General features: G+C 41.4%; 1 protein-coding gene and 1 long non-coding RNA gene across 3 annotated transcripts; both read left to right on the top strand.

Moving 5' to 3' along the window:
* The first annotated feature begins 2,771 nt into the window (after positions 1 to 2,771).
* On the top strand, positions 2,772 to 12,878 carry LOC130182032 (uncharacterized). 2 transcript variants are annotated; one of them, XM_056396562.1, is made up of 4 exons: positions 2,772 to 3,279; positions 4,503 to 7,809; positions 9,120 to 9,194; positions 12,776 to 12,878. In XM_056396562.1, exons 2-4 carry the CDS (start codon positions 4,574 to 4,576, stop codon positions 12,843 to 12,845), a joined length of 3,381 nt encoding a protein of 1,126 aa, XP_056252537.1. In that variant the 5' UTR covers positions 2,772 to 3,279; positions 4,503 to 4,573; the 3' UTR covers positions 12,846 to 12,878. The 2 variants fall into 2 exon arrangements, with proteins under 2 accessions (XP_056252537.1, XP_056252535.1); XM_056396560.1 differs by lacking the exon at positions 12,776 to 12,878 and adding an exon at positions 10,868 to 11,589.
* An 8,129-nt stretch (positions 12,879 to 21,007) lies between these two features.
* On the top strand, positions 21,008 to 23,179 carry LOC130182669 (uncharacterized). The gene is made up of 3 exons (XR_008829740.1): positions 21,008 to 21,360; positions 21,981 to 22,100; positions 22,273 to 23,179. It is a non-coding gene; the product is annotated as an uncharacterized LOC130182669 (long non-coding RNA).
* The last annotated feature ends 759 nt before the right edge of the window (positions 23,180 to 23,938 follow it).

Genomic DNA, 23,938 nt, shown 5'->3' with positions numbered 1-23,938 from the left:
TGCCCCTTGTGGCTGGTTTTTATAAATACAGCTTCAAATAAAAGGAAAATCCTGTTCATTCATCACCTTTGTGCATTTAATATTTTATTTGCATGACACGTTTTTAACCCTGCATCAGCACTAAACTATTAAAATGTCTTCAGTGGGTTCCTTCACGCCGCAGTCCCTGTTCACCATCATGGTGAAAATCACCACAAGAAACCTCTCTGGTTTTGGTTAAATATAACTAGTTCTGTAAACCAGATGACATGGTTTTGACTGAAATCAATGTCTTGCCACTGAGAAATAAAGTTTCAGCTGTTTTAATATGGAGCATATTTGATGTCGTCACCTACTGTACCTGCAGTGAACATGGTACAACTGCCTTCCTTTATTCAAACCATAATCTTTTTCTTTTAGTTTCATCTGAGCGAGTCATGACTCATCATGAGCCCGTTTTCACTCCTGTAACGCACATCATCAATCACAGAACAGCGACTCCAAAAATGAGGAATTAGAGAAAAAAAACTGACTCCTAATATTTACACACTTTTATACCAACTGTTAGGATGAATAAATGCAAACCACACAAAACTCTTACAGTGTCAGTAAAACTGTTGCGCCATGTTATTAATGCACGGTAGGAAATTTCACTGATACAATATTGTGTAATCACCTTGAGGCTATGGAAGAATTTTCTATTCACAAAGTCAGCTTCATGTTCCCCAGAGCTGCAGTGATGGAATATGAGTGCAATCTACTGAACACAGCAACTCAGGCATCCTCAACTATGAACCCATTATTTCAATACAGAAACAGTCCATTTTATTAATTACTGATAACTACAGGCAATTGTCCACCTGATGTCTGAAAGGGTTTAAATATTTACTGACATTAACTCATTTAATGGGGCTATAAAGTGAATATTTTGTTTCTCATTCTTTTCTTGCTTGTAAATTTCTTTTCAGTAGACAGATGTTGAACAGACTTTAAAGGGGTTTTCCAGGTGAGCACACAAGTTAGTCTAATTAAACTGAAGCTCAGGTTATGAGGTTGATTCTTAGTGGGTTCAATAAATCCTATGAACAAAGTTACATGTCTGCACATCAGCTGTGACACAGCGGCCTCCATCACGGGCTCTTTGTGGGGGCTTTCAAACTAATTAATGAAATTAAAAATAGGGCAGTTTTTCAGGTCATAAAGTTTGAAACAACTTTCCCTTGACTTTGTGTTAATTTGTCTTGATTGTTGTCTTCACAGAAGTTGTCAGACAGACTCCACTACTCTTTGCTGTTGCACAGAACAAGAATTCATAGTGACAGAGCTCACCGCGGGACAGTTTGAAACGGCTGTACTTTCACTGCAGATCACTCTGATCAGGAGAGCTGCGATTACTGACAGGCCTCTTCCTACTACACACTGTCCTGGAGGTGCACAACAGATAATTGAATTTCCTCTTCACTGCAGGGCATCTGTTTGTGATGGAGTTACTGCGTGAGAGGAATTTGCACTGGCTGTGCAAAGTATGTTGAGATGTTTAGGTATCAAATTCAGATTAATCCAATAGAACAACTGTAGCCTAATTCATTTGTTTCATTTAATTTAACTTTGCCTTTTTCATCAGTGACATGTATTCATCTGTATACTCATTATTTTTATGAGTTCCAGTGTTGTTTACCAGTGGTGGATGGAGTACTCAGGTCGTTTCTGAAAGCAGCAATAACACGATATAGAAATACTCTATTCCAAGTAAAAGTGGTGCATTCAAAATTTTAATAAATGAACCAAAGTACTGAAGGTATTCATTTTTCACCATGATCCACTTCAGAATAATATTTATTATATTACTGGTTTATAATTATTGATGCATTATTGTGCAAATCACTTGAATGTTGCAGCTGGTAGAGGTGGAGCTAATTTTATATTCTGCTGCTTAATTTCCCCTGGGATCAATAAAGCCTTATCTCAACTTAAATAAAAAAAAAACCTACATCATAATTAATTTGACAACATAACTGGTAACACTCTAATAGGTCTAACTTACCAAAGAAATGTGGGTAAAAAGTGAAATATATGCCTCTGACATGTAGTAGAAATGTAGGTGTAGTATAAAGCAGCATGGAAGATGGACTACTCAAGTAAATTATAAACACCTACCTCAGCAAATGTACTTGGTTACTTTCCACCGCTGTTGTTTAATCAATCTGAGAAAGTGCTGGAATGTAACAGCCATGTCAAATTAAAAAAAATAAACCTGCTCTGCCTCTGATGATATTGAACACAAACGAACCGCACTGTATGCCCACAGCTAAGACGGCAGTCATAATGCAAAAATAAATTGACATTAACAGTGAATTAATTATGAATGAAACCAGCTTCATATCTGTCCAGATGTAACAAGTTTGTTACAAACAGAATCAACTAGAGGATCATTTACACACAATTCTGCTGCCAGTAAAGAATGTGAAATGAATGTCAATTAATATCAATTAATATCAGTGATAATCTTCAGATACTGTTTTTGTTCATGTTTTAAATATAGAAACCAGATCAAATATGGTTTTAAAATGATTTTCTCAGTTATTTTCCTCTGATGCCTCGTCAGACTTCTGCAGCTTTGTTTACATTTCCATGTGCTTTACTACAGCTGTCGGCTCGTTTTCCTGCTTTTTAAGTTGCATGGTAATTTACACACAGTCCCTACCCCACTGATGCAAGTCACTTCCTCTCTCTGTGTCTCTCCCTCTCTCTCCTTCTCTTTCTCCACCCAGCTGTAGATCAGGATGCATGCATTCTGGGAAGGAGGGTAGTGGCAGAAATAAGAGGGAGAGGGGGTGAAAGAGAGAGAGAGAGAGCGAGAGAGAGAGAGGGAGGGGAGGAGGAGGAGGTAAAAAGGCAAGACATAGTAGGACAGAGTGTGTTGGAGGGCAGCATACAGTAGCATACTGCTGTGTTGTGATTATGGAGTGAGCATGGCAGCAGCAGGACCAAAACAAGAGGAGAGGAGGACACAGTGAGGACACAGCTTGGTTTCATGCCTGATCAATAAAGGGGAGATTGGGTCAGAATCTGAGCATTGGAAAAGAGGCTCATTTAGCAGCATTGCTTTGCAGGACTGACCGCCTGCAGACTCCTCTGAGTTTGAATTCCACCAACAAGGGATTTTTCAAATATGAGGACAAAGTGACTTCAAACCTCGAGGACCGAGGAGGACGTACAAACAGAAAGCGGAAAACTAGCTCCTGACATTTGGACTCAAGAAAACAAGACATCTTGCAGCAGGATCAAACAAACACTCAGGTATGACTGTTAATTGAATCACATGAATGCATTAGGTAGTAAATCTGCTGAAGCCTTTTTCTTCTTTTAGTCCTGATCATTAAAGAAAGTGTGTGGCACTGCAGGAATATGTTTATTTTTCTCCTCTGCAAAGGAGATTTAATGGTGTATTAACAGGGCAGGACAGTTGTCACTTAGCGTTAGACAGTGACAACAGACATAGGTCACTTGACTGAGCTCAAGTAACATTAGATGACACAACAACCAAAATAATATTCCCCACAGGTAGAGATGACTAAATATTCTTTTAGCAAATTTGACGTCCCTGGATGAAAACTGTTGTGGAGGAAGGAGAGAAGGAAGGAAGCCGTGTCAGAATGTGTTTGCATGAAATTTCTGTCATAAATCAACACACACACACACACACACACACACACACACACACACATTGGGTATTGTACAATAATGAAATGCCTGCTCACATACGAAAAGATCCGTGTTGTTGTCTGTCGCGTAAATCCTTAAAATGACCTCCTGCACGCACAAGTAAAACTGGCACGTGAATTCATGGGTGGCACGGACACACGCACGCGCACACACACACGCGCGCACACACATACACATGCATACACACGCACACACACACTGCCCCCTCTGTGTGAATGGGTGTTCCAGTTAAATGCACGCAAAGCCTAATGAAGTCTATACTGTAGCATCAGTGTGTACATTATGGCCTCTCTCCAAGGTGAGCTGCATGTGGAGGACAACAGAGTGGAGGCAGCTCGCTATGACAGACATTACAATGAGAGAGAAGACAGAGTTCACCACAGGAGCCATGTCTTCAGGTTTACTCCACAAATGTATTATTGTGTGTGCTGTCAGACACTGAGGGGGGATGTGTGCAGTATGTTTGAAATGCTAATATAATATAGAACAGTTGTTTTCACAGCCTCGGCCCTCTCTTATTATCAGCATTAACAGATTGCCATTCCTATTTCTTCTGCAGTCACACTGGGTTAGAGAAGTTTGAAAGTGAGAGCGTAATTCTCTCAGTCTTATCTCAAATCTGCAATTGATTTTTTGACAACTCTAGTTATATTTCACTTCTGCAGTATTGAAGCGGTTGCTTGTCTCAGTTCTAGCCCTGTGCTTTGTTTCAACTTGTCCTGCTTACTCATGGATTTCTTTCAGGAGCCCCCTCTCCTCTGCCTCTCACTGTAAACTTGTTCCTCTCTTACTTTTAGACGGATGTAATGGTGTGGAAACGCTGCCGCTCTCTCGTATTATCAGACTTTTGAGTCGGTCAGACAAAGGGATGGGGAGGCGAGCGGCTGACCTGACGACTCCGGTTCCAGTTTTAGGTGTCCCCGCTCTGGTTGGAGTGCGTGGTTTGAAGACAACAGGAGGAGACAGAAGCGGAGGAGCCCTGCTGCAGACGTGGGGACTTCATTGCAGTGTTGGTGTTCAGACGTCCCCGGGGATCAGCAGACCACCTACCCAGCATGGTGTACAGCTAACTGATACGCTCGCCACGCCATCAGATAGCATTACTCCAACATCCAACAGCTATATTACCAAGGAAACGGAGTACAAGGAGATATTCCTGCTAACAAAGAGTGACAAGGAGAAAAGGGCTATTTTAAAACAGAAAAGTGGGGAATCCAAGACCAAAAAGGAAGTGACTTTCAAAGCACTTGGAGGTGAGGCCTCTGAGGATGTGGCCTGCGTTCAGAGGAACAGTAGTGGGACTTTTTGCTATGCCAGGGCAATCAAGACCAACCCACACTTCACAGGGAACGTAACCAATGTCAGGCCTAAACTGAAATCTGCTGCCCGCTATACCAACGGCAGCGTGGTAGATTCAGAGGCCATCGGTGGGATCAGTGTCGATAACGATGAAGCGGAGCCTGTGAAGAGTGCAACCTCTCGTGGAAGAGACCAAACCAGACTGCAAGGTCATTATGCAGAGCAGTCTGGGAAGGCACTGCTGTTATCTGCACCCGGACCTTTTGATGTGCCACAAAAAATATGCAGCCATTGTGGTGGGAGACAGTCTGTAACTACCGGCGCTGCCACTTTGAGGGAGAAAAGCCCGACTGCTGATGTTTGCCCATTGAAGTCAGCCCTCACCACGCTCTCCACGACCACACATTTCCAGATGCCCCATATTGAGAGAAACGGAGACCTCAAACAAACCCAGCATCAAATCACAAACAGAGACAACAGGACGCCCATTACAGCCAATCCTCAAATTTTATATCTTAAAGAAGAACTAAGATATAGAAAAACACCACATCCTGCATGTCCAGTGCACTCGAGAGGTAATCTGCTCCCTGTGTCGCACACACATGCCGCTGGTGATGCAACCTCCACCCAACCCACAACCATCCTCCATGCTAAAACCATCACTGTCACCAAAGCAACGATCGAAATGAGACAAGATGAGACAAAATCCTTTGGAAGACCAACACAGGACAGTAAGTCCCCCCGACCGACAAGTCTCACGTTGACTCCACAGATGGCCACAGCCACCAGGCCGAACAACCCACATTCACACACCTATCCGAAACTCCTGAAGACGTCGCAACGCAGCTCCACACAATATAATGCGCCTCAGAATGTATGTGTATCTGTACACGCCACGCCTGAAAAGACTCTGTCTCCGCCTCCTCGTTCAAACACTACAGGACCTGGAAACACGTCCAACACCGACACGCACAAAATGACCACCACCTTTACTCCCGCACTGACGTCCACGAACAGAGAACCTGCTCAACATGAAACCACGCCGCTGCGCTCAACGCACACGGCACCAGTAAACAAGGCAACAAATACCACCGCTAGCCCACGAATGACTCTGAAAAGTCCCACCTCATCAAACGCATCAGACCTCATTCATAAGGCGGAGACAACTGCACAGCATGCAGCTGCAAGTCCACCACCTGCTCCAGTTCAGAAACCGCCAGAGAAGCTCTCCTCAGAAGTTCACATCAACACGGCTGCATCGCCCACTTTTAATACACCACACACAACTGTTGCTCCACAGGATCATAACGCTACTTCAGGTCAAAGTGAACATACCAGAGCTAAACAAAGTGCGAAATCTGTGGTCAGACAAATTCACCTAATTCAGCCGAACGCCTCAAATTCTGAACCAACACTTCACGTATCTACAGCATCTCTAAACACAACATCTAGTGCGACTAAACCCTTACACTCCAGAGCCGGGTTCCCTTCAAGTGCAACTCCAAGCTCCGCGTCTACACGTAACAGCACTCAGTTCAAAAGTATCGCCCTCAGGAACTCCTCAGTCAGTCTGAAATATTCACCATCTACAACTCGCTCGAAAAACCAAAGTCATGTCTGTGCATCAAGTACAACTCTGCTTCAATCAACAGACACGACACGAGAAGAACTCCATCGTAATGAAGCATCACACGCGAATAAACCCCGTCACACACCAGAGACAGAGATCAGAGCTCAAACCAGGGATGAATCTGTTGTCTGTGGTGTTTCCAATCAGGAAAACAACTCCGTAACAACTCCATTATCTGCATCACCTAAGCCACTTAATGTATCAACACATCACAACAGAGGCAGTGATGCAAGCACCCACAATCTTAAATCAATAATGAATCCAACTACTCAATCATGTGCTGATAAATACAAATTGAGTGGTAATCTAATCAATGAATTAGTTGTGCATGAGTCAAAAGACCATGAAAATTCAAATCTATCACAGGTCACTAACCTTCAGAATCACATTTCCCTAATTAAGTCAAGCAGCTCTTGTCTGCAGGGCTGCATAAACACGGAACAACAAAGGCCCGCACATTATCAAGGAAACACAAAAACAGAACACGAGGGACACTGTGCTGCTTGCCCACCAGTGAAAACAGCCCAGGAGACAGATTCAAATACAGAACAGTTTGCCTTGGGTCTATCAGCCAGGCATGCAAAAATGAAGCTTAAATCCAATTCAGATAAACAGACACATCCCAGTTACTCAACATCCTCTGTCACAGCACAAACAGACTGCATCAGCTCATCACCGGCAAACACTGGAGCACATGTTGACCCTATCACCCAATCCTCTGTCCACCAAGACTCTGATTCAGAGATATCATCATCATCACCACCGCAAGCACACGCAGGTCCAGAGCTTCCCCTCACGTCCCCAGCCCCGTCTAGCAGTGAGCCAGCGCTCTGCACACACACGGGCCCCGAATGTAATTCCATATTGTTGTCATCAACGATGCACTTGGCATCCCGTCCCCGCCTCCGGTCCTGCGAGGCCGAGGCAATCGTCAGGCCAGATTCAAAGTTTAGCCCGGCTCCCCCTCGGCCTTGCCCAGACGACTCCGGCCTGGCTCACTCCCACCCAGCTGATGTAGCCCTGTTGCTGCCCCCCTCCCCACAGTGCTGCAAATCAGCAGCCCTACAGCAGAGGCTGGAGACAGTGGAGGCCAGCCTGGCAGCCAACAAGGACAGGATCACTACTCTGCTTAACATTATCCATGACCTGGAGACGTGCCACACTCCCAGCAGCGGGTAGGAGATTGTGTGTGTGTGTGTGTGTGCGTGCAGTTGGTCTTTTTTGTTGTGCAAACAAAACAGTGTAGGATCACTGGTGCCAGTTTCTGTGATGAAACAAACAGCGTCATCTTTAACTTGTGTTACACATGGAACAGAATTACACCATGACTCATTCTACATATTTAACACTTTTGAATAACAAATATTAAACCTGAAGGGTCAGATATCACTTGTAAATTATTAATATACTATGTTCAGTCCACTTCAGGTACTGCTGCCAGTTTTTGGTCTTGGGAATTACTGTAAAAGCCGTCCTGCAGTGCTGATCTTTGGCTTTCAGTGAGTCATCACTCTAGTTTACTGGAAGCGCTCAGTGGCTTTGTAATTCATTGGCAAACCGGGTTGTTTTTCCCTCTAAACAACTTGTGTGTGTGTGTGTTTGTTTAATTATGTTTTTCTCATCATAGTTCAGTGGAGAAATCACTGGTTACTTCAATTACAATAATACACAACTAACGACAGAAGGCAAGCTCTACGCTGTCTTTAGCTAACTGTAGGTTCCACCTGAAGACGTACTGTGTAGGTAGATGTATATTTTTAAATCAGCAGATGCAGTGCAGATATCAGTTTTGCTTTACACCCATATTTACAGGTAAAATAACGCTGATAAATCATGGATTCCTGATACACTGAAAATGCACGTATGGAATCTGTGCACCACTTTCTGGTGGATACAAACGTTTCTTGAGGAGATGTGGTTGATGTTGTAGATTTTATTTAGATGCAGCAAATTATCAAGTGAAACTTCCTGATGACATTGAACTAATCTCCACAAAGCTGGTTTTGTAAATGTTTTCTAAACCAAGGTTCATAGTGTGATGCTCTGAATGATCTGAAGCTGTAACATTCCTACAAGTTTGCAAACAGGTTTGTGGACGAATGCCTCAGTGTGACAGAAACCTACTTGGGCATTTCAAGAGGGCACATCTCCCAGAGATTTATTTAGCCATATAACTCTTCTGGGACAAATAACAGGAATTAAAACGGCCTTCTGGCAATGTGTCTCTGTCAATCATTCTCATCCACTGTAGTGTGCTAATGAGCTGTGACTGCCTCTGAGGTCATGTTTCAGAATAACCAGCTCCTAATAACCGACTGATGTCTGACATAATGCATGTTATACAGCTCATCACTGCCATCAGCGACAGTCTGAGTGAATATCAGACGGAGGGGATGAGTGGAGAGAGAATATTAAACTGTGGATCTGAACGAATGAGAGTTCAGGAAGTTATTCACAGCGTGCCATTTACTTTTGTTTATTTCAGTCGGCGATGCTTCAAAACTGGACAGGACCTGAACAACTGCTCCACCTGCCAGAAGACAGCTTGTATCGTCTACAGGTGAGATACCGGTGAAATGTCTGGTCTCGTCTGTGATCAGAGCAGCTCTACAATTCAACTGTAGCCCACAAATCAAATTATGGTCACACAATTTATACAGTGCGAATATATCACATAATATCACCTTATGCTACTACTTGGTGTTGACTACAGGAAGTCCAAAATAAGTTAAAACATTCCCATGTAAGATATTTCTGAGAGGAGATTAGAAAAACAATTAAAACAAAATTAATATTTTAGGCTGAGACTTGAGAGACATGATATATTTGCTACTGGATGTTTATTTATGCTGCATTACTTTTGGTTTTATTAAACATTTTGACACCTGATATGCACAGGAACATGTATCACTTCACTCAAGTACAAGTTTATATACATCATCACAAATACAACAAGGTTAAACCTACTTGCCATTTCAGTTGCCAGCGAGTTCTCCGTCAGCCTACTCATTAAAAAAAGCTGCGTCCTGCTCATTTGTTTCTTGCTCAGAATACATTTCGCTCTCTGTCAACACCATCAATCTTTTAGAAAAGCTGTCGAATTTAAGCACTTACTATATGTGACTCAATCTATTCACTCAGCAGATTTATGCAGATTAAGAGGGAGCAAGCAAAGAGGACCAAGTCATGCCTAAGCAGCCTGCATGATGGATTTATAATTATTTATAATGACCACTTTAATGCAGTCATTGTTAGAACTGTTCATTTGCAGACAAATGTTTTAGCAGATGAGGTGAGTTGTCTTAAAATGAAAGATGTTGCTTTTTAATATTTTTACCTCCTGCAGGAAAACATCAGTTTGTGACTAAATAAAGAGTTGTTGATAGAGGTTGTTGGATTTGTGCAGTGCATTCTCACAATGGTGAAACTGTGGTTTTCATTTTAAAGAGATATATGAGAGATATTGTTTGAAAAGCTTTTACATATATGTTGCCAAAATGTTGAAGATGTAATAAAACATGCAATATAGTGGTTGGCTCCGATATGCTAACTTTGGTCTTGGTTTGCACCCATTAGATGAAATGTTGCATCAGTTGGAGGCAAAAGAAAAATACAAATCTTCACAATGGTCCCAGAAACACTGTATGAGGAAAGGAGGCTGAGGAATCTAAAATAGTCTTCTCACCATCGTTTGGAAAAACGCCTCTTACTCTGCAAAGAAAAACCTAAAATGGCTGTTATCTTGAAATATTCAAAACACTCCCCTTGATCCACTTATTTTCAAAAGCGCTTTTACATGACAAAAAGATGTTACGTAAGTTGCATCGCTGACTGGTGCGTGTTGGCATCTGGTCCTTAAAGGCCAAGTGGAAGATAAGGATACTCAAACAAGACATGTGCACCTTCAGAAAAATCAGGCTGCCCTGCTGGGGAATGTCTCTCTGCCCGAACCAATCAACCACTTTGAAATCTGACAAGCACAGGCCTTCCCACATGAGGGCTACCACGAAAAGCAAAATGAACTGCAGCAGCAGTTTACTGTGATTTTCAGCTTTAAAAAAAAAAAAAGAGAGAAAAAAAAGCCCTTTGCATTATAGAAGAATGAGCGGGTAAAGCAGATCTGACACATCCACTTTCATTCTTTGACAAGGGCTGAGCTGGATACATTCTATGTTATTTCACACCTGTGTTTTTGGGTTGTGGTAACCTTGTGCTGCATGTGTGTCTGTGCAGTGTGGAGTACGACTTCAGGCAGCAGGAGAGACGCTTCTTGGAGGTTCTGAATCATTCAGCAAGGGGAAACAACCCTTTCTCCATGCGCCTATCTCAGCCCTTAAACTTCAGCCTGCTCAGAAATGTCATCATCAGGAACTTAACAAAGTCAAAGGTGAAAAGCAAAAAGCTGTGCAAGACCCTGTTCAAATGGCTGCCCAGGAAAATCCAGCAGGCGTAGACCTCTCAACAAAACCCGCGTGCTGTTTAATAGCCATAGCCTGTGTTACAAGTGACCAGCAGAAGCCTTTGCAGAAGACTCTTATGATTCCCCTCCTCCCCTTACAGTGAGATGACTCTGAATTAGGTTCTCGCCCAGTAGAGCTCCACTGTCCTGCACATCGTCAAAGCTCATAAGCAGGATTTTGTACTCAAGTTTGCCCCTGATCTTTGTGACCTTCAGCTACTATCACACGTAAAGAATTCTATATATCACTTTTGAAAGTTAATATTAATTTGTTGTCAACATGCCTGCTTCAAATAGCCACAGATTTCTTTATCTCATTTTACACATGAGAACCTGTTCTCTCTTCACTGTTATGATTAATACACTATCAGTTCCAGTTGATGTTACATTTCCCTTTCAAATATCCCCTCACCTGCTTCCCCTCAGAATAAATGTGCAGTATAAAAGATGTTTTTGAATGGAATTATTTTGAAATGCAGAAATAAATCTGAATTTACTGACAGCTGATTTGTCTGTGGATCTGTTCATGTGTCCAGAGCTTTGTTTAATTCAATTAATTAATTAATAAAGCGTTAAGAGTCAAGGCAGCTCTCAGCTGAGACAGAGAACTTCAATGCATCTAAACCTTTTCACGACTGCAAACTGGCCATGAGAGTGCAGGAAATAGAAAAACATTCATTATGCTTTTGCCAATTGTGCTGATGGTCTCCAAATCCCCGAACAATATGAACTTCATAAAAGGTTTCTGAGTAAAACAATGACATGACGAAAGGCTGCAATGAAGCATGAGTCACAATGAAAATGTTCATAGCGCACAAACCCATGCACACACTCATGGACACAGACACACGGACATAAAAGGGGAGCTGCAGCAACCTGAAACAAATCCTTGTGGATGGTTTCATAAATTATCAATGCGAGGGGAGAGTTAGAGAATTTGGGATAAAAGCTTACAGTATGGGTGAGGAACGTATAAACAGTCAAGCAAAAGCAGAAGCAGAGCAGGAGGTACTTTAAAGATGCTCTGATTAATGTCTCAAAGAAGAAATAATACCCAGAGAAAATGAAATTCTTGCAACAATGGCACTGGAGGGAAATGTGGACTCACAGCAGCTGTAACAGCCTTGTAGCCCCATGGAGGAAGCACAGCTCTGCCGCCAACTTACATTTAACTACTGCAAGTGACATTTCACTACAAATAAAAATAATACATGCCAGGCTGCAATATTCAGTTAAAGGTATAAAATGTAACTTTTATGCATTAAAGTGTCTTAAAAAACGACTATTTTGTTGAGTTGTGCTCTTGCCTCAAATGTTTCCAGCAATTTTCAACCCAGGAGCATTTCAATCAAGGTAAAGGTCTTTTTTATTTGGTCACCTGTAAATGGCTTCACATCCCTTTGGCACATGCATCAGTGTTGTACTTGTCTGACAGAAGCATCAAGATTGACTTTTTATCCAAATTTAAGCCACAATCTTATGATATACTTTATGGATCTTGGTAGTTTTTAACCAGATGAAGGATTTTAGATCACTGGACGTCTGGATATTAAGTTATCAGAGAAACTAGCCAATCAAATGTTAATGGTGACTCATCGTGTGTCCACTGAACAGTGTCAGAGAAACACTGATTTATTCAGTGTTTTTACTGGTTTTAATCACCCGCTCTGTTTGTTTTGCAGAGGAGGACGCCCCCAGCACCGAAACCTCCTGAAGACTCACACTGGAAGAGTCTTAACTGGGAGAAGCTAACTGCAATGATGGCAATGGTGACGAAGACAACAACTCCCATGATCCCATGCTGCTTAATGACATCACCGTCTTTCTTTAATGTTTTGATTGAGAGAGCCCAGCCAGCAGAAGATACATACTGTGTGTTTAATGGATAAATTCATTCATTTCCAGCTGCAGAACTGTAATCTATAATGCATACCATGGTGAAGCATCATTAATATTTGAACACACATTTTTCTGTTTCTGTTGTCATACAACAGAACAAGTATGAAATAGTGACTGAAATGCGGCCCATCAAGACAACATGTTAACCAGCAGTCACTTCCAAGCTGCTGCTAAAATCCTGATTTTAAAATCACCAAACAAAGTCTGTGATTTCAGCTGGATTTACTAAAGTTAGAAGCTCGTTCACTTAAGTGTGGTCAATTGAATGACAGGCATGACAGACAAGCCCCGCTGTTGCAGTCCAGCAGAAAAGTTGCATAAAGCTCTGGCCTGTTGCCTCAAATAATGTCCCTTGAGTCTGTTGAGCTGAGGTGAGTACGACAAGTTTGAAAAGGAAAGAAATCTGGTGTGTGGAGTTAAAGAGAAGTGAGTTCATGAGACCTCCGTAACCCGCCCCTCAGCTCAAAGGCTACATCAGACAGGCCGAACTGTCGACAGTTCAGTTGCACCATGGGTAATATAGGCACCGGATGCTGACAAGAAACAATCAATAAATAAAAAAGACAGTATCTCTGCTGCTGCACTGATTCTGATCCTTCATGATCCTGTCCATCATGTGTCAAACAGTGTTAGAATCAGTGCAGTGCTCTTTTAACATAAAGGCAGAAATTGTATTTGTGAATGTGCCATTAATAAGGAGATAAAAGAAAATAGTTTATCATGTGCTGTCAGAACCCCCCCAAACACATCTGTCCAGTGGTTGTGTTTGGTGATTTCTGCATGAGTCAGTCAAACACAAACCCTTCTCCTTGACTGAAGCTAGAAGTCGCACGTCAGTCCAATTTAATTTCATGTGGAATGCTAACTGTTAAATTCTTATAAATTAAAATTTGAAAGAGACACTGTCATGATACTTAGAAAACAGAACAAAAATAAAAGAGAAGACTCTACAGTTCAAACTTGGACAATGGGATTAACAAGCTGCAGCCATGCTTGCTCATGCAGGGTTCTGCTAAGATTCTGCAGTTCTCTGTGAGTGGACCTGCCAATTTTGAAAAGTGGTTCCGCTAAACAATATTGCAGCAACAGCACTGACTGAGTCCTACAGCCAAAGACAAATGGGTCCATAAAGCAAAACACAAACAGACAGGACAATCACCAGAGAATATCTTTCAGAGTGATGTAACATCTTCTCTATAATGATTAAAGTGTTAAATTGCAAAATGGTTAGACAAAGTAGTTCCACAGTCTCATTTCCAGCCTTCCCTGTAGTTGGGAGTAGGAATTCATAAAATGCCAGAGAAGAAGACTTTACTGTTTCAGTTATGTAATCACAGCAGCCGTGATTGTATTGCTTCTTTTGAAGTGTGGCAGCTGTGTGTCGAGCTGCAGACAGATAGAAGACAGAAAAGTACCTAATCAATACCAACATGTCTGTTATGCCTCAGGAGATAATTCAGCACCAGTCAGGCATAGAACTGCTGTGCTGCTGCACACTCCTCTAAATCACTGCACGAAGGAACTCTTTACTTCTTTAAGCAGAAATTTTGCTTCCATGAGTCGTTTTCTTTACCGATGCATCTTATCCGTTTAAAACCACATTTATCTGCATTTACCGTCTCACACAGTCTGCAGTCGCGGGCCATTAGAGCGTCTAGGTACAGTATATCATGTGTCACACAGCTATTGGGCCAGTTTTAATTTTAATGTATGTTTTCTTCAAAGCTTTAATGAGGAAAAATAGACTTTGGAGGGAACTTTATTGCTACATCGTCTGAGACACTTGTGCTCTGGCTTCTTGCTGTCTTCTGATCTGTATACAAGATCAGTGTTGTGTTGTTCTTTCTTTTAATTCTACTTCTGTATTCTTACCATATGTAAAATTTAGCTTTTACACAGGCAGTCAGCTCTGGTACTAAGGCAGTATGCAAGTATCAAAAATGACATTTCAAAATGACATAAATATGTAACCGGTTTGCCAACAGTTGCATGTGTAACAGCTATAAATATGCATGTATGCCTGCTAAATTTATTTTAAAAAACAAGTGCATTTAATATATTCTTCTGAAACAGTATTTCCATTTGCTGCCCAGTGAAAAACGATACAAAGGAAATCAGCAACACAAATCAGACCCTGGTTGGTTCTTTACGACTGTTCAATGACTGAACAAATGAAACCTGCTCGGTGAAAAACTTCAATCTCCATTAAGTGACATTGCTGATATTAACTCTGAATCAAATCAATCCCTGTAAGGTGAAAGAATTACAAGCGCTGCCAACACCACTGAAAGTAACACCCCAGTCTGCAGCTCTGTGCTGCCCTCAGCCACTTTCAGCTCATTATTTTGGTTCACTGGTCCGTCTGGTTGAGGTCCAGCGGCTTTCACCAGACCCTGCATATAGAAGCCAGGGGCAGCTGCCAACTCACAGGCTCAAACAAGTTGTGCACTACCTGTGCATTGAAAAATGCTAGAGAGCTAAAGCAGGGACTGAAGGGTGAGTGAAAAAACGTAGCGGAGGCAGAATGAGGACTGAGATGTGTCGGCAGCTAATTGTTTGACAACACTGCAGCAGAGAGTCTGAGAAGCTAATAGAGAATCAAATGGAAATTTTCTACTGGCTGCTGCCATGTACAAGGTGAGGGTCACGTGACAAAGGTAGCCAACCTACAGTGAGCTATTCTTACAGTGCACTGCACCTGATGACACGTTCACAGTCAACGTGGTTACAGTTCATTGTGTTTTTAATGTTGTGTGTTTCCTCTAAGGCTTATTATGGAAAAATACACTTTTTGCTGTATTATCTGCAGATGACTTTCAGTTCTACTTCCATATACCTGTCATAACTTGTATCCTTTTCCTGGCACATTGAGTATGCAAGTTGTAAACCTGCTGCAGCGTCTCACAGTTCTTTTATGTACTGTGTATTTAGTTTAAAGCTGAAATGACAGCTGATTTCTGTTTTAGCCATGTGAGCAGTAAGACTCTTCAGCCTGCAGATCAATCTGTGCACCACTTTGCTCCAGACTGTTACCTCAACAACTATTGACAGGATGAAACCTACTGACTTTGGTGATCCTAAATAAATGATGCTATCATGAAAAGCAGATTACTCTGACATTACTGTGTGCAAACTGAAAGCATGCCACAAACACACACACTATCCTGGAGAGGCCACTGGTGCTGATTTACATTTTTTTGCATTTCTGCACCACCGTAAGCTGAATGTGGCACCAATGATTCATGCATGCTTTTAATCCAGTGAAACATATGCTAATCATTTGACAACGCAGTACAGCATAAAATGCTACACATAGCAGTGAGGGTAATAAATGGCTATTTTCCTAAAGAACCTTTTAGCAGAAAGGGGCCCTTCCTTTTTAACAGCACAGAGATACTATATCTGTGATTCTTCAAGAGGCAAATCTTCAATTGAACTGGGTATTATGAGCCAACGTTAAAAATATTTCCAGGTTTTAATATATAATACATGTTTTTAGTTTGCAGCTTCTGCTGTGTCCAGTTCTGTTAGACAGTTTCAGAGAGGACACGTTCATTTCCGCTGCAGTACTTTTCTCCCAGGGCAGCCTGCTGTGCACTGACAGACACTGTTTTAGACTGAAAATCTGTGCAAATTGGCCTGTTATTCTTCTTTCCAGCACAGTGAACTGTGAACTGCTACATCTACAGGATGCTATAATAAATACATTTTTACAAATGTGACACTAATAACGACAATATACGGCAACCTGAGCAAACCTTAACTTCTGGTGTTGACATGAACCTTGTGAATTATCTTGAGTTAATTTCACTAATGTCTGTTTACAATTACTGTGCGATCGAGAGTCAGTTTGTTTCTTTAAATCAGTTCTGACGGTGTCATCGTAATGATGTTTTACACTATGAAATGCCCTACCAACTCCTAACCTTGCTGCGACACCCAGAGTGTTAATTGGTTAATCCCACCTCTCCCTGTGGAGGAAAAAACCCTCAAGGACTTGGACAACAGAAGGGCAGAGTTTTCTGCTGCTTCGGTAAGAAAATGAAATGTCTTCTGAATACTGATGTTGTGCTTTGATGCAAATAGTTGTCTTTGTCTTGCTCTTGGTGTCAATGACCACTGGTTGGGAAAAGAGCTATATGTGTAAAGACTGACCTACTATATTTACTCTGGATTTTACCTGATATTGTTGTACTATGTATGGAATTAAATTTGTTCCTCTGGGATGACATAAGAATATTTTTATCTTTGTTTATGTGTAAAATTTCAGCAGAGGCACTGAAGTTATGTTCTCCTGAACTTCTGCTGTTAGCAATGTCCTGTGTTGTTGACCATTTTAACTTTGTATTCCCTGATTTAATTATGTCAACAGTAAAATAATCATCTCTAATTACACTAATGCACATGTACAGATGAGAGTTGTTTGTTTTTTTAGCACCAAACTTGAACATGTACGAGACTATGTTTTATAGCTACAAATCATTTTCATGCGGTTTTACATAGCAAGAATAATAATCAGAATAATAATAATTACCTTGCTGCAGATTTGAATAATATTTAATAATATCATCATCTGAGCACTTAATATCCAAAATAGCAAGTTATGAAAAATTCATATTCAGACTCTCAGTTGCCAGGTCAGGACCTGTTTCTGAAACTGAGGGGACTGCAGTGACAATCAGTATGGAGACCGAGGATATCTTGTATCGAGCCCAACATATATTCTCACTTAACCCAGTAGAAATACATGTTTTTATTTTAGTTTTTATGACCGACATTCAACAGAAACCAATCTTTTTTTTCTGTTTTAATGTATCTTATTTTCTGATGAACTTATTTATCTCTATTTTACCACTATTTATTATTACAGCATTTATTAATTGGTGGATATAAAGTTGTTTACAGGATGAAGGGGAGCAGGTGTTCAGAAGTTAAACGTGGCCTAATAAATTATTTTATTTCCGTTGTAATTGATCTCTTGATGTAAATATACATTTAAATCCCTACACACCAGAGTTAATTTAAAATTTATTAAATTTCATCCATGCAAAGAATCAGAAATAACTTGATTATTGTGCCAAAATACTAAAACTTCAAAAGATGTGTAGCTCTCTGGGCTGTGGAACTAAATGGACACACGTGTTAATGATCTGATAGAGTTCATTTTGTTGGTGTCAAATCTTTGTATCATTCAGTAATTAGTGTGATCCATTTTCCCATTTTTTCAGAAGACAGTTTAGATTTTTGTATTGAACACCTGGACATTAGGTCAAATATAAGGCAGACCCGAAACCAAAGTTGGTTTATTTAATAATGCATTACACAGTAGTTACTACAGAAAGAGCATCCATCAGTCTTCACTGGGAGGATAATATGCAACTAAATGATATCATTGGCCGGTCAGGATGCACTGAGTCAGCAGTATGGTTGTCAAGTATGCGTGCTCAAATTAGTAACTTGTAGCTGTGACCTCATTATACAGTATGTGGATAAACAGCTACTGCAGATTTAAGTGCCAAATGTAGCCTGAAATTCAGTGACCCTGTCAGCTGTAAAACTATGCAGATGATTTCAGTTCCCATGTCACTATTTGTTTGTCTGTTTATATCAGATTTTGATTAATATTCAACCTTTTTTCTGCTATTACATCCACCAAATATAAACACAGTTTCCCTTTTCTCCTCTATATATGGAAGCATTGCTGCCGGTTTGATTCACAGACAGAACTAATGACTCATTTTGACGTGGAGACTCACTGGCAGTGTTCCTTTGGGGGCAAAGAGGGGTGGAAGAGGGCAGAGGGGGGCAGATTGGGGTCTACTCTCTCTCCCCCTCTCAGGGTCGAGTGTCCTCGAGGGGGGCCACAGAGGAGCAGTAATCCACTGAGATGGGAGAGATTGGCTTCCCCTGGGATGGAAATGTAATATGACAGAGCACAATGGAAGAGGAAGGAGGGAGTACTGACTGAATTTCCATACAAGAGAGCAGGCAATTGCCCAGGGCTTTTATATGGCCATGAACATGGTGTAATTTGGTTTAATAATCCTGCATAACGCACATAACAATTTCCACTCTTGCCTGTCTATTCTGGTTCCCGACTTCCCTTCATCATGTTCAACACTGTGTGGGGCCACATTAATAAGAATGACAAAGCACTGATGTTAATACATATCACGCTGTCACAGGACGGGACTTGTAGTGTGAATTATACAATCACCAGTGCCACCTCGTTCTCCTTCATCAACAAATATAGGACCACAACAGCCGTCCTCTGCCTCTTTAAAAAAACACCATCAGATGTTTCATTAAATCTTTGAATAATGTCAAGAAAACATTTCATATCTAGTAATCAGTTCCTTTACTGCCCCAAGAGGGCAATTCATTTGGCAGACAAGGACCATGACACACTGATACCACACAACTACACACAAGCAAATGATCCATCATGAGTGTAACATATTCAACCCCAATACATAAATCAATCAATCAATTGAAGCCCAATGGCTTACAAGACTCTTAACAACAAGCTTCCTGGCTGCATGATAAATCATGATCTACACTTCCACACATTTAGATGTTATATTGGACACAGTGTCCACGGTCTCAGCTGCCAAACATCTTCTGTAAATCTCACCAAAATAAAAGTCTCCACATTAAAAAGCCATCTCAACATATCAGCATCCGACAACAAAAACAAATCAGGATTCTGCGCTTGGAAATATTTCCTTTAGTCGGTGTACAGGGCAAGAAAATACAAAATGAAATTCATCCTCAGCCACCCCAAGATCACAAACAACACACAGACCTTTCATGACTTTAGTTTAACTATTCCTCTGCAAGTTATTCCTAAAGATGATATTCAGATCAGCAGTGGAAAATACTGTCACAACCTCTTGTGACCAAAGATGACTGTGTGCACGATCTCAGTTAAATATCTTTTTGGTCAGTCTTTCCTCTGGCAACTGAACAAGGCTGTTCCACAGCCTCACCATTTCACCTCTCTGCTTTACAAGAGCTGTTGTGTTCAAAATTTTAATGGTGTGGTTCCCGGGATGGTAATGTCAGTGTGTTGCTGTTTCTACTTGACTTTTGATGTTCGTTTCTTACAGTGTCTTACATGTTTTGTTTTGTTTTGTTTTTATTCAAATTAAAAATGTTGCCTCATTAAGCAAAAGCTTAGAAAATAATCACCACCACCAAATGAGCACTTGACCACGTGATTAGAGAACCTACAGTATGTGTGAAGATGCCCGTCTGAAGTTATAGAAATGAGAGCATCTTCCATTTGCTTTGCCTTTTTATTTGATTTAGGAGACAGCTTTGATGATAGAAGAAAGGGCGGGCTGGGGAGTGCAGCAACACGAAGCAGGTCAGATCAGCGGCTGTGAAACAGTGAGAAAAAGCTTGTTAGTCAGAAACATCACTTCAGGCTCACTCGCATCTTGTTAGTGCAGCCGTGTAAATGAGGATGATTGACAGACAGAACAGCTGGGAGGCCTTTTTAATTCCTGTTATTGGCCGAGAAGAATCATTTTCCTACGGCCACAATGATCTAACACCGCTCGGTCTCCCAAAATGCACATAGCTACTCACACACAGCTGCACACTGAGTACACTGGTGTACAAACAATAATGTCATGACAACACTGCATACAAACATTGGAACCACACCTCAGCATTCTCTGTCATTCAATTTAACTGCAAAAAAAAACTTTGAGTCCTGGGTGGGCTCGTGTGGCAGTACGTTTTCCATATACATTTCCTAATAGAGGACATTTTATGCAAAATGCACTTTTCCATGGTTTTCTATCAGTAGTATGTGTCCCTGGCATGTCTACGAACCCCCCAAACATGAGAAAAGTCCATCCTCTCCGTCTTTTGCTTTCTCCACCTTTCAGGAAATGTGTGCTCAAACGGGCGAATTGGAGATTTTCCCCTGATGTCGTCAAGAAGGGCGATGCCCCTCCCCCCGGGTGGGTGACACTCCCCGAGCAAGGTGTGTGTTCCGCCCACTGAGTCCGTGTTGCAGACGCTATCGTTACTTCCCTCGCGAACACTAGCTTTCGGTAGAACAATGTCGAAGGTACGAGGGAAACACAGTAGTTGCTTTGTTGTTGGCTGCACAAACCAACACAGAAGTCTTTTTTTAACCCCTACGCCCGAGGATCTGAAGACCCAGTGGATTCATTTTATTTTTGATGGAAATGTACCCGCTCCAACTCCGAAAGTGTTGTACGTGTGTGCTAACCATTTCACCTCGGACTGCTTTCTCAACGAGGGCCAGTACAATGCAGGATTTGCTACAAGTCTCAAGATAAAGCTTGGATCAGTACCGACTGTCTGTGACCCAACTTTGAACTTGGGAGCTGTAAGTTTTACAATTTTATGTTGCTTTACTGTATGTTCACGAGAGCCTGCTGCGTGTGTTGTTAGCATGGCAGCTAATGTGGCTAACGTTTAGCATCGTCGACACGCAGCCGGGTATAGCGGGGTACAGATTGTATGCAATTCTTCTGCTTGGTATCGCCGTGTGACATTGATTAGAGCCACCCTGTTAAATGTATTATACTTTAAAGGCGTTTTAGCTGTCTGTAAAGTCGAGCCGGCAAAATTCAGACTAAATATCGGCTCTGTACTGATTAGCATAGGTGTCCGGGCTTGTTTATTAGTGCTGTGAAAGTTATTATTGAGAGTCATGCCTTATGGTGGCCGTTTTAACGTTTATATCATGTTTACAGATACAGTGCCTGTAGGGAATATCTAGATAAGCGCAGAGTTAAGGGGATATGTCCAAGGGGATAGTCTATGATACACATTTTTTGCATTTTGCACATATAGTGAGCTATTTGCAGTATTTACAAGCTATTGACAACCCAATTTACACATAATGGAGTGCATTTGTTGTTATCATTTTTGCACTGCTTGCAGCTGTTGCCATAACTACACATTTGAGGAGATGTTGGTGCAACCTCTGTTTCCACTGTTCAGGCCAGCATATCAAGTGCATCTATACAGCTTTCTGCAACAAGGGATGTTGCATGCCAGACTGACCCACTGTAGGCACACAGTTATCCTTGAAGACTCTTCAGCCTCACATCAGAAGCACAGGTCTGTAGCCATCTGAAGTGCATCTACTTTTGATAAACCTAACAGTCATTTATCAGTCTTGGAATGCTGTGCAGGTAAATGAAGCTGTGGTTACTTAGAACTTGTGAGAGTGTGTAGGCTAAGGTTTCTGTCAACATTAACATCTTTGATTTTCTTTTTACTGTACCTCCAGACTCTACCTGGCTGCCACGTACTACAATGAAAATGCTGACCGACCACAAGCCCAAATAAAAGTAGTTGAACCACTTTTCAAGGTCCAATTTCCAAAGGCCATGAAGGGAGAATGCAGAGCTAAACCAGTTAAGACTGAGCCGACATTCTATAAGTGTTATATTATTTTATTTTTCAACCAAAAAATGTTTTGTACACATTGTATTAAGTATTGCACATATAATGTTATGACCGTTCCATCAACAACAAAATACAGTAAAGAAAATGTCAGGAGGTAGTTAGAAACAGACTTTCAGTCATTGTTTTGTAAAAAAAAAAAAAAAAAACAAAACGACAAAAAAGTGAAAAATGTAACAAAATCTTATGTGTTTTATTAAACAGGGAATGTGGTGGACCTCATATTTGAAAAAGTCTTTGTTGACCTGGGACCATACACAGAAGCTGCTTTGGCCATCCCCATCCCAGAGGACCTCACTGCACAGTTCGAGCGGCCTGAGAAGGAGGAGGTCATATCCAGCTCTGTGTCCCGGTTCTATCATGGGCCAGTCTAAAACCCACGTACTGGCATGTGGCGTCAGGAAACACGGCATGGATGTGTAGGACCACGCAGGCTGGAATGACGAACCAGATTCTGCGACCAAGGAAGCCCCAGCACCAGCTCACAAAGCTCCTATAGGCTAGATACCTGTACTGACTAAAACAACTGGACAGGGCATTTAGTCTTGCAAACATATATCTATGTTGTGTCTCATTATTTTTTATATGGATCCAGTGAATCCTACAGCTTTTTTACTATCACTGATTATAAGTCCCTCATTTGATGTAAATAAATGCTTGATTGTTACTAAAGAAATGACTCCTCTGAATTCATATATTATATGCACACTATCTGCTGATAGAAGAACTTTACAAATCAAAGAGCAGCTAAACTAATTTATTTCTAATATATTTCTGTGGGCATGGTTGCACAGTTTCCACAGGAGCACCTATCCAAAATATAGAGAAAAATGGTAACATTCACCAAAATATAAAGCTTAAGAAATTCAAACACTGACAGACAGTGGAGCTAAGGTGGGTAAGAAGTAAGCTTAGCTACATATTAAGCGCATATAACATAGGTAATTTATTGAGTTAGGGTTAGCAACCATTCAGAAACGTCCTGCTGCAGTTGTAGAGTTTGAACTTCTTCAGCAGCCTCTTCCTCTGGGTCAGATTCTGGATAAAAGTCATGTGGTTGAACCAAATCGCTACCGACGCCAGGTCGCTGATACAGTCACCGTAAACATTAGAGCATGGTGCCAGAAGCCCAAACGGCATCCCCTTCCGAAGAGGGGCGTGGTCAGGCACAGCTCATTTGCATTTAAAGCTACAGACACAGAAACAGCCTGTTCTGAACAGGGCTGAAAAAGAGGGGTTTACATGCATGCTGAAATATAGGATCTGAGTGGATTTTTTAGCAAGAAGCTTCAAAGACATGTTTTGGGGACCTCTGAGACTTATTCAAACTTGTTGAAAAGGAGCATAATATGTCCCCTTTAAGTATTCAGGTGCTGTAAATGATCGTCACCGCCGTTAGATGTCGCAATAAACCAACAGCATCTAGGACCAAAACAGACGCTTTGGCCACAGCTCCGTTTGACCACAACCCCCCCATAACAACTCCCCCT

Source organism: Seriola aureovittata, chromosome 15 (assembly GCF_021018895.1).
Source record: "Seriola aureovittata isolate HTS-2021-v1 ecotype China chromosome 15, ASM2101889v1, whole genome shotgun sequence".
NCBI classification, from domain to species: domain Eukaryota; kingdom Metazoa; phylum Chordata; class Actinopteri; order Carangiformes; family Carangidae; genus Seriola; species Seriola aureovittata.
Note: the sequence above shows the minus strand (reverse complement) of the source record. Positions and strands in the feature narration are given on the sequence as shown.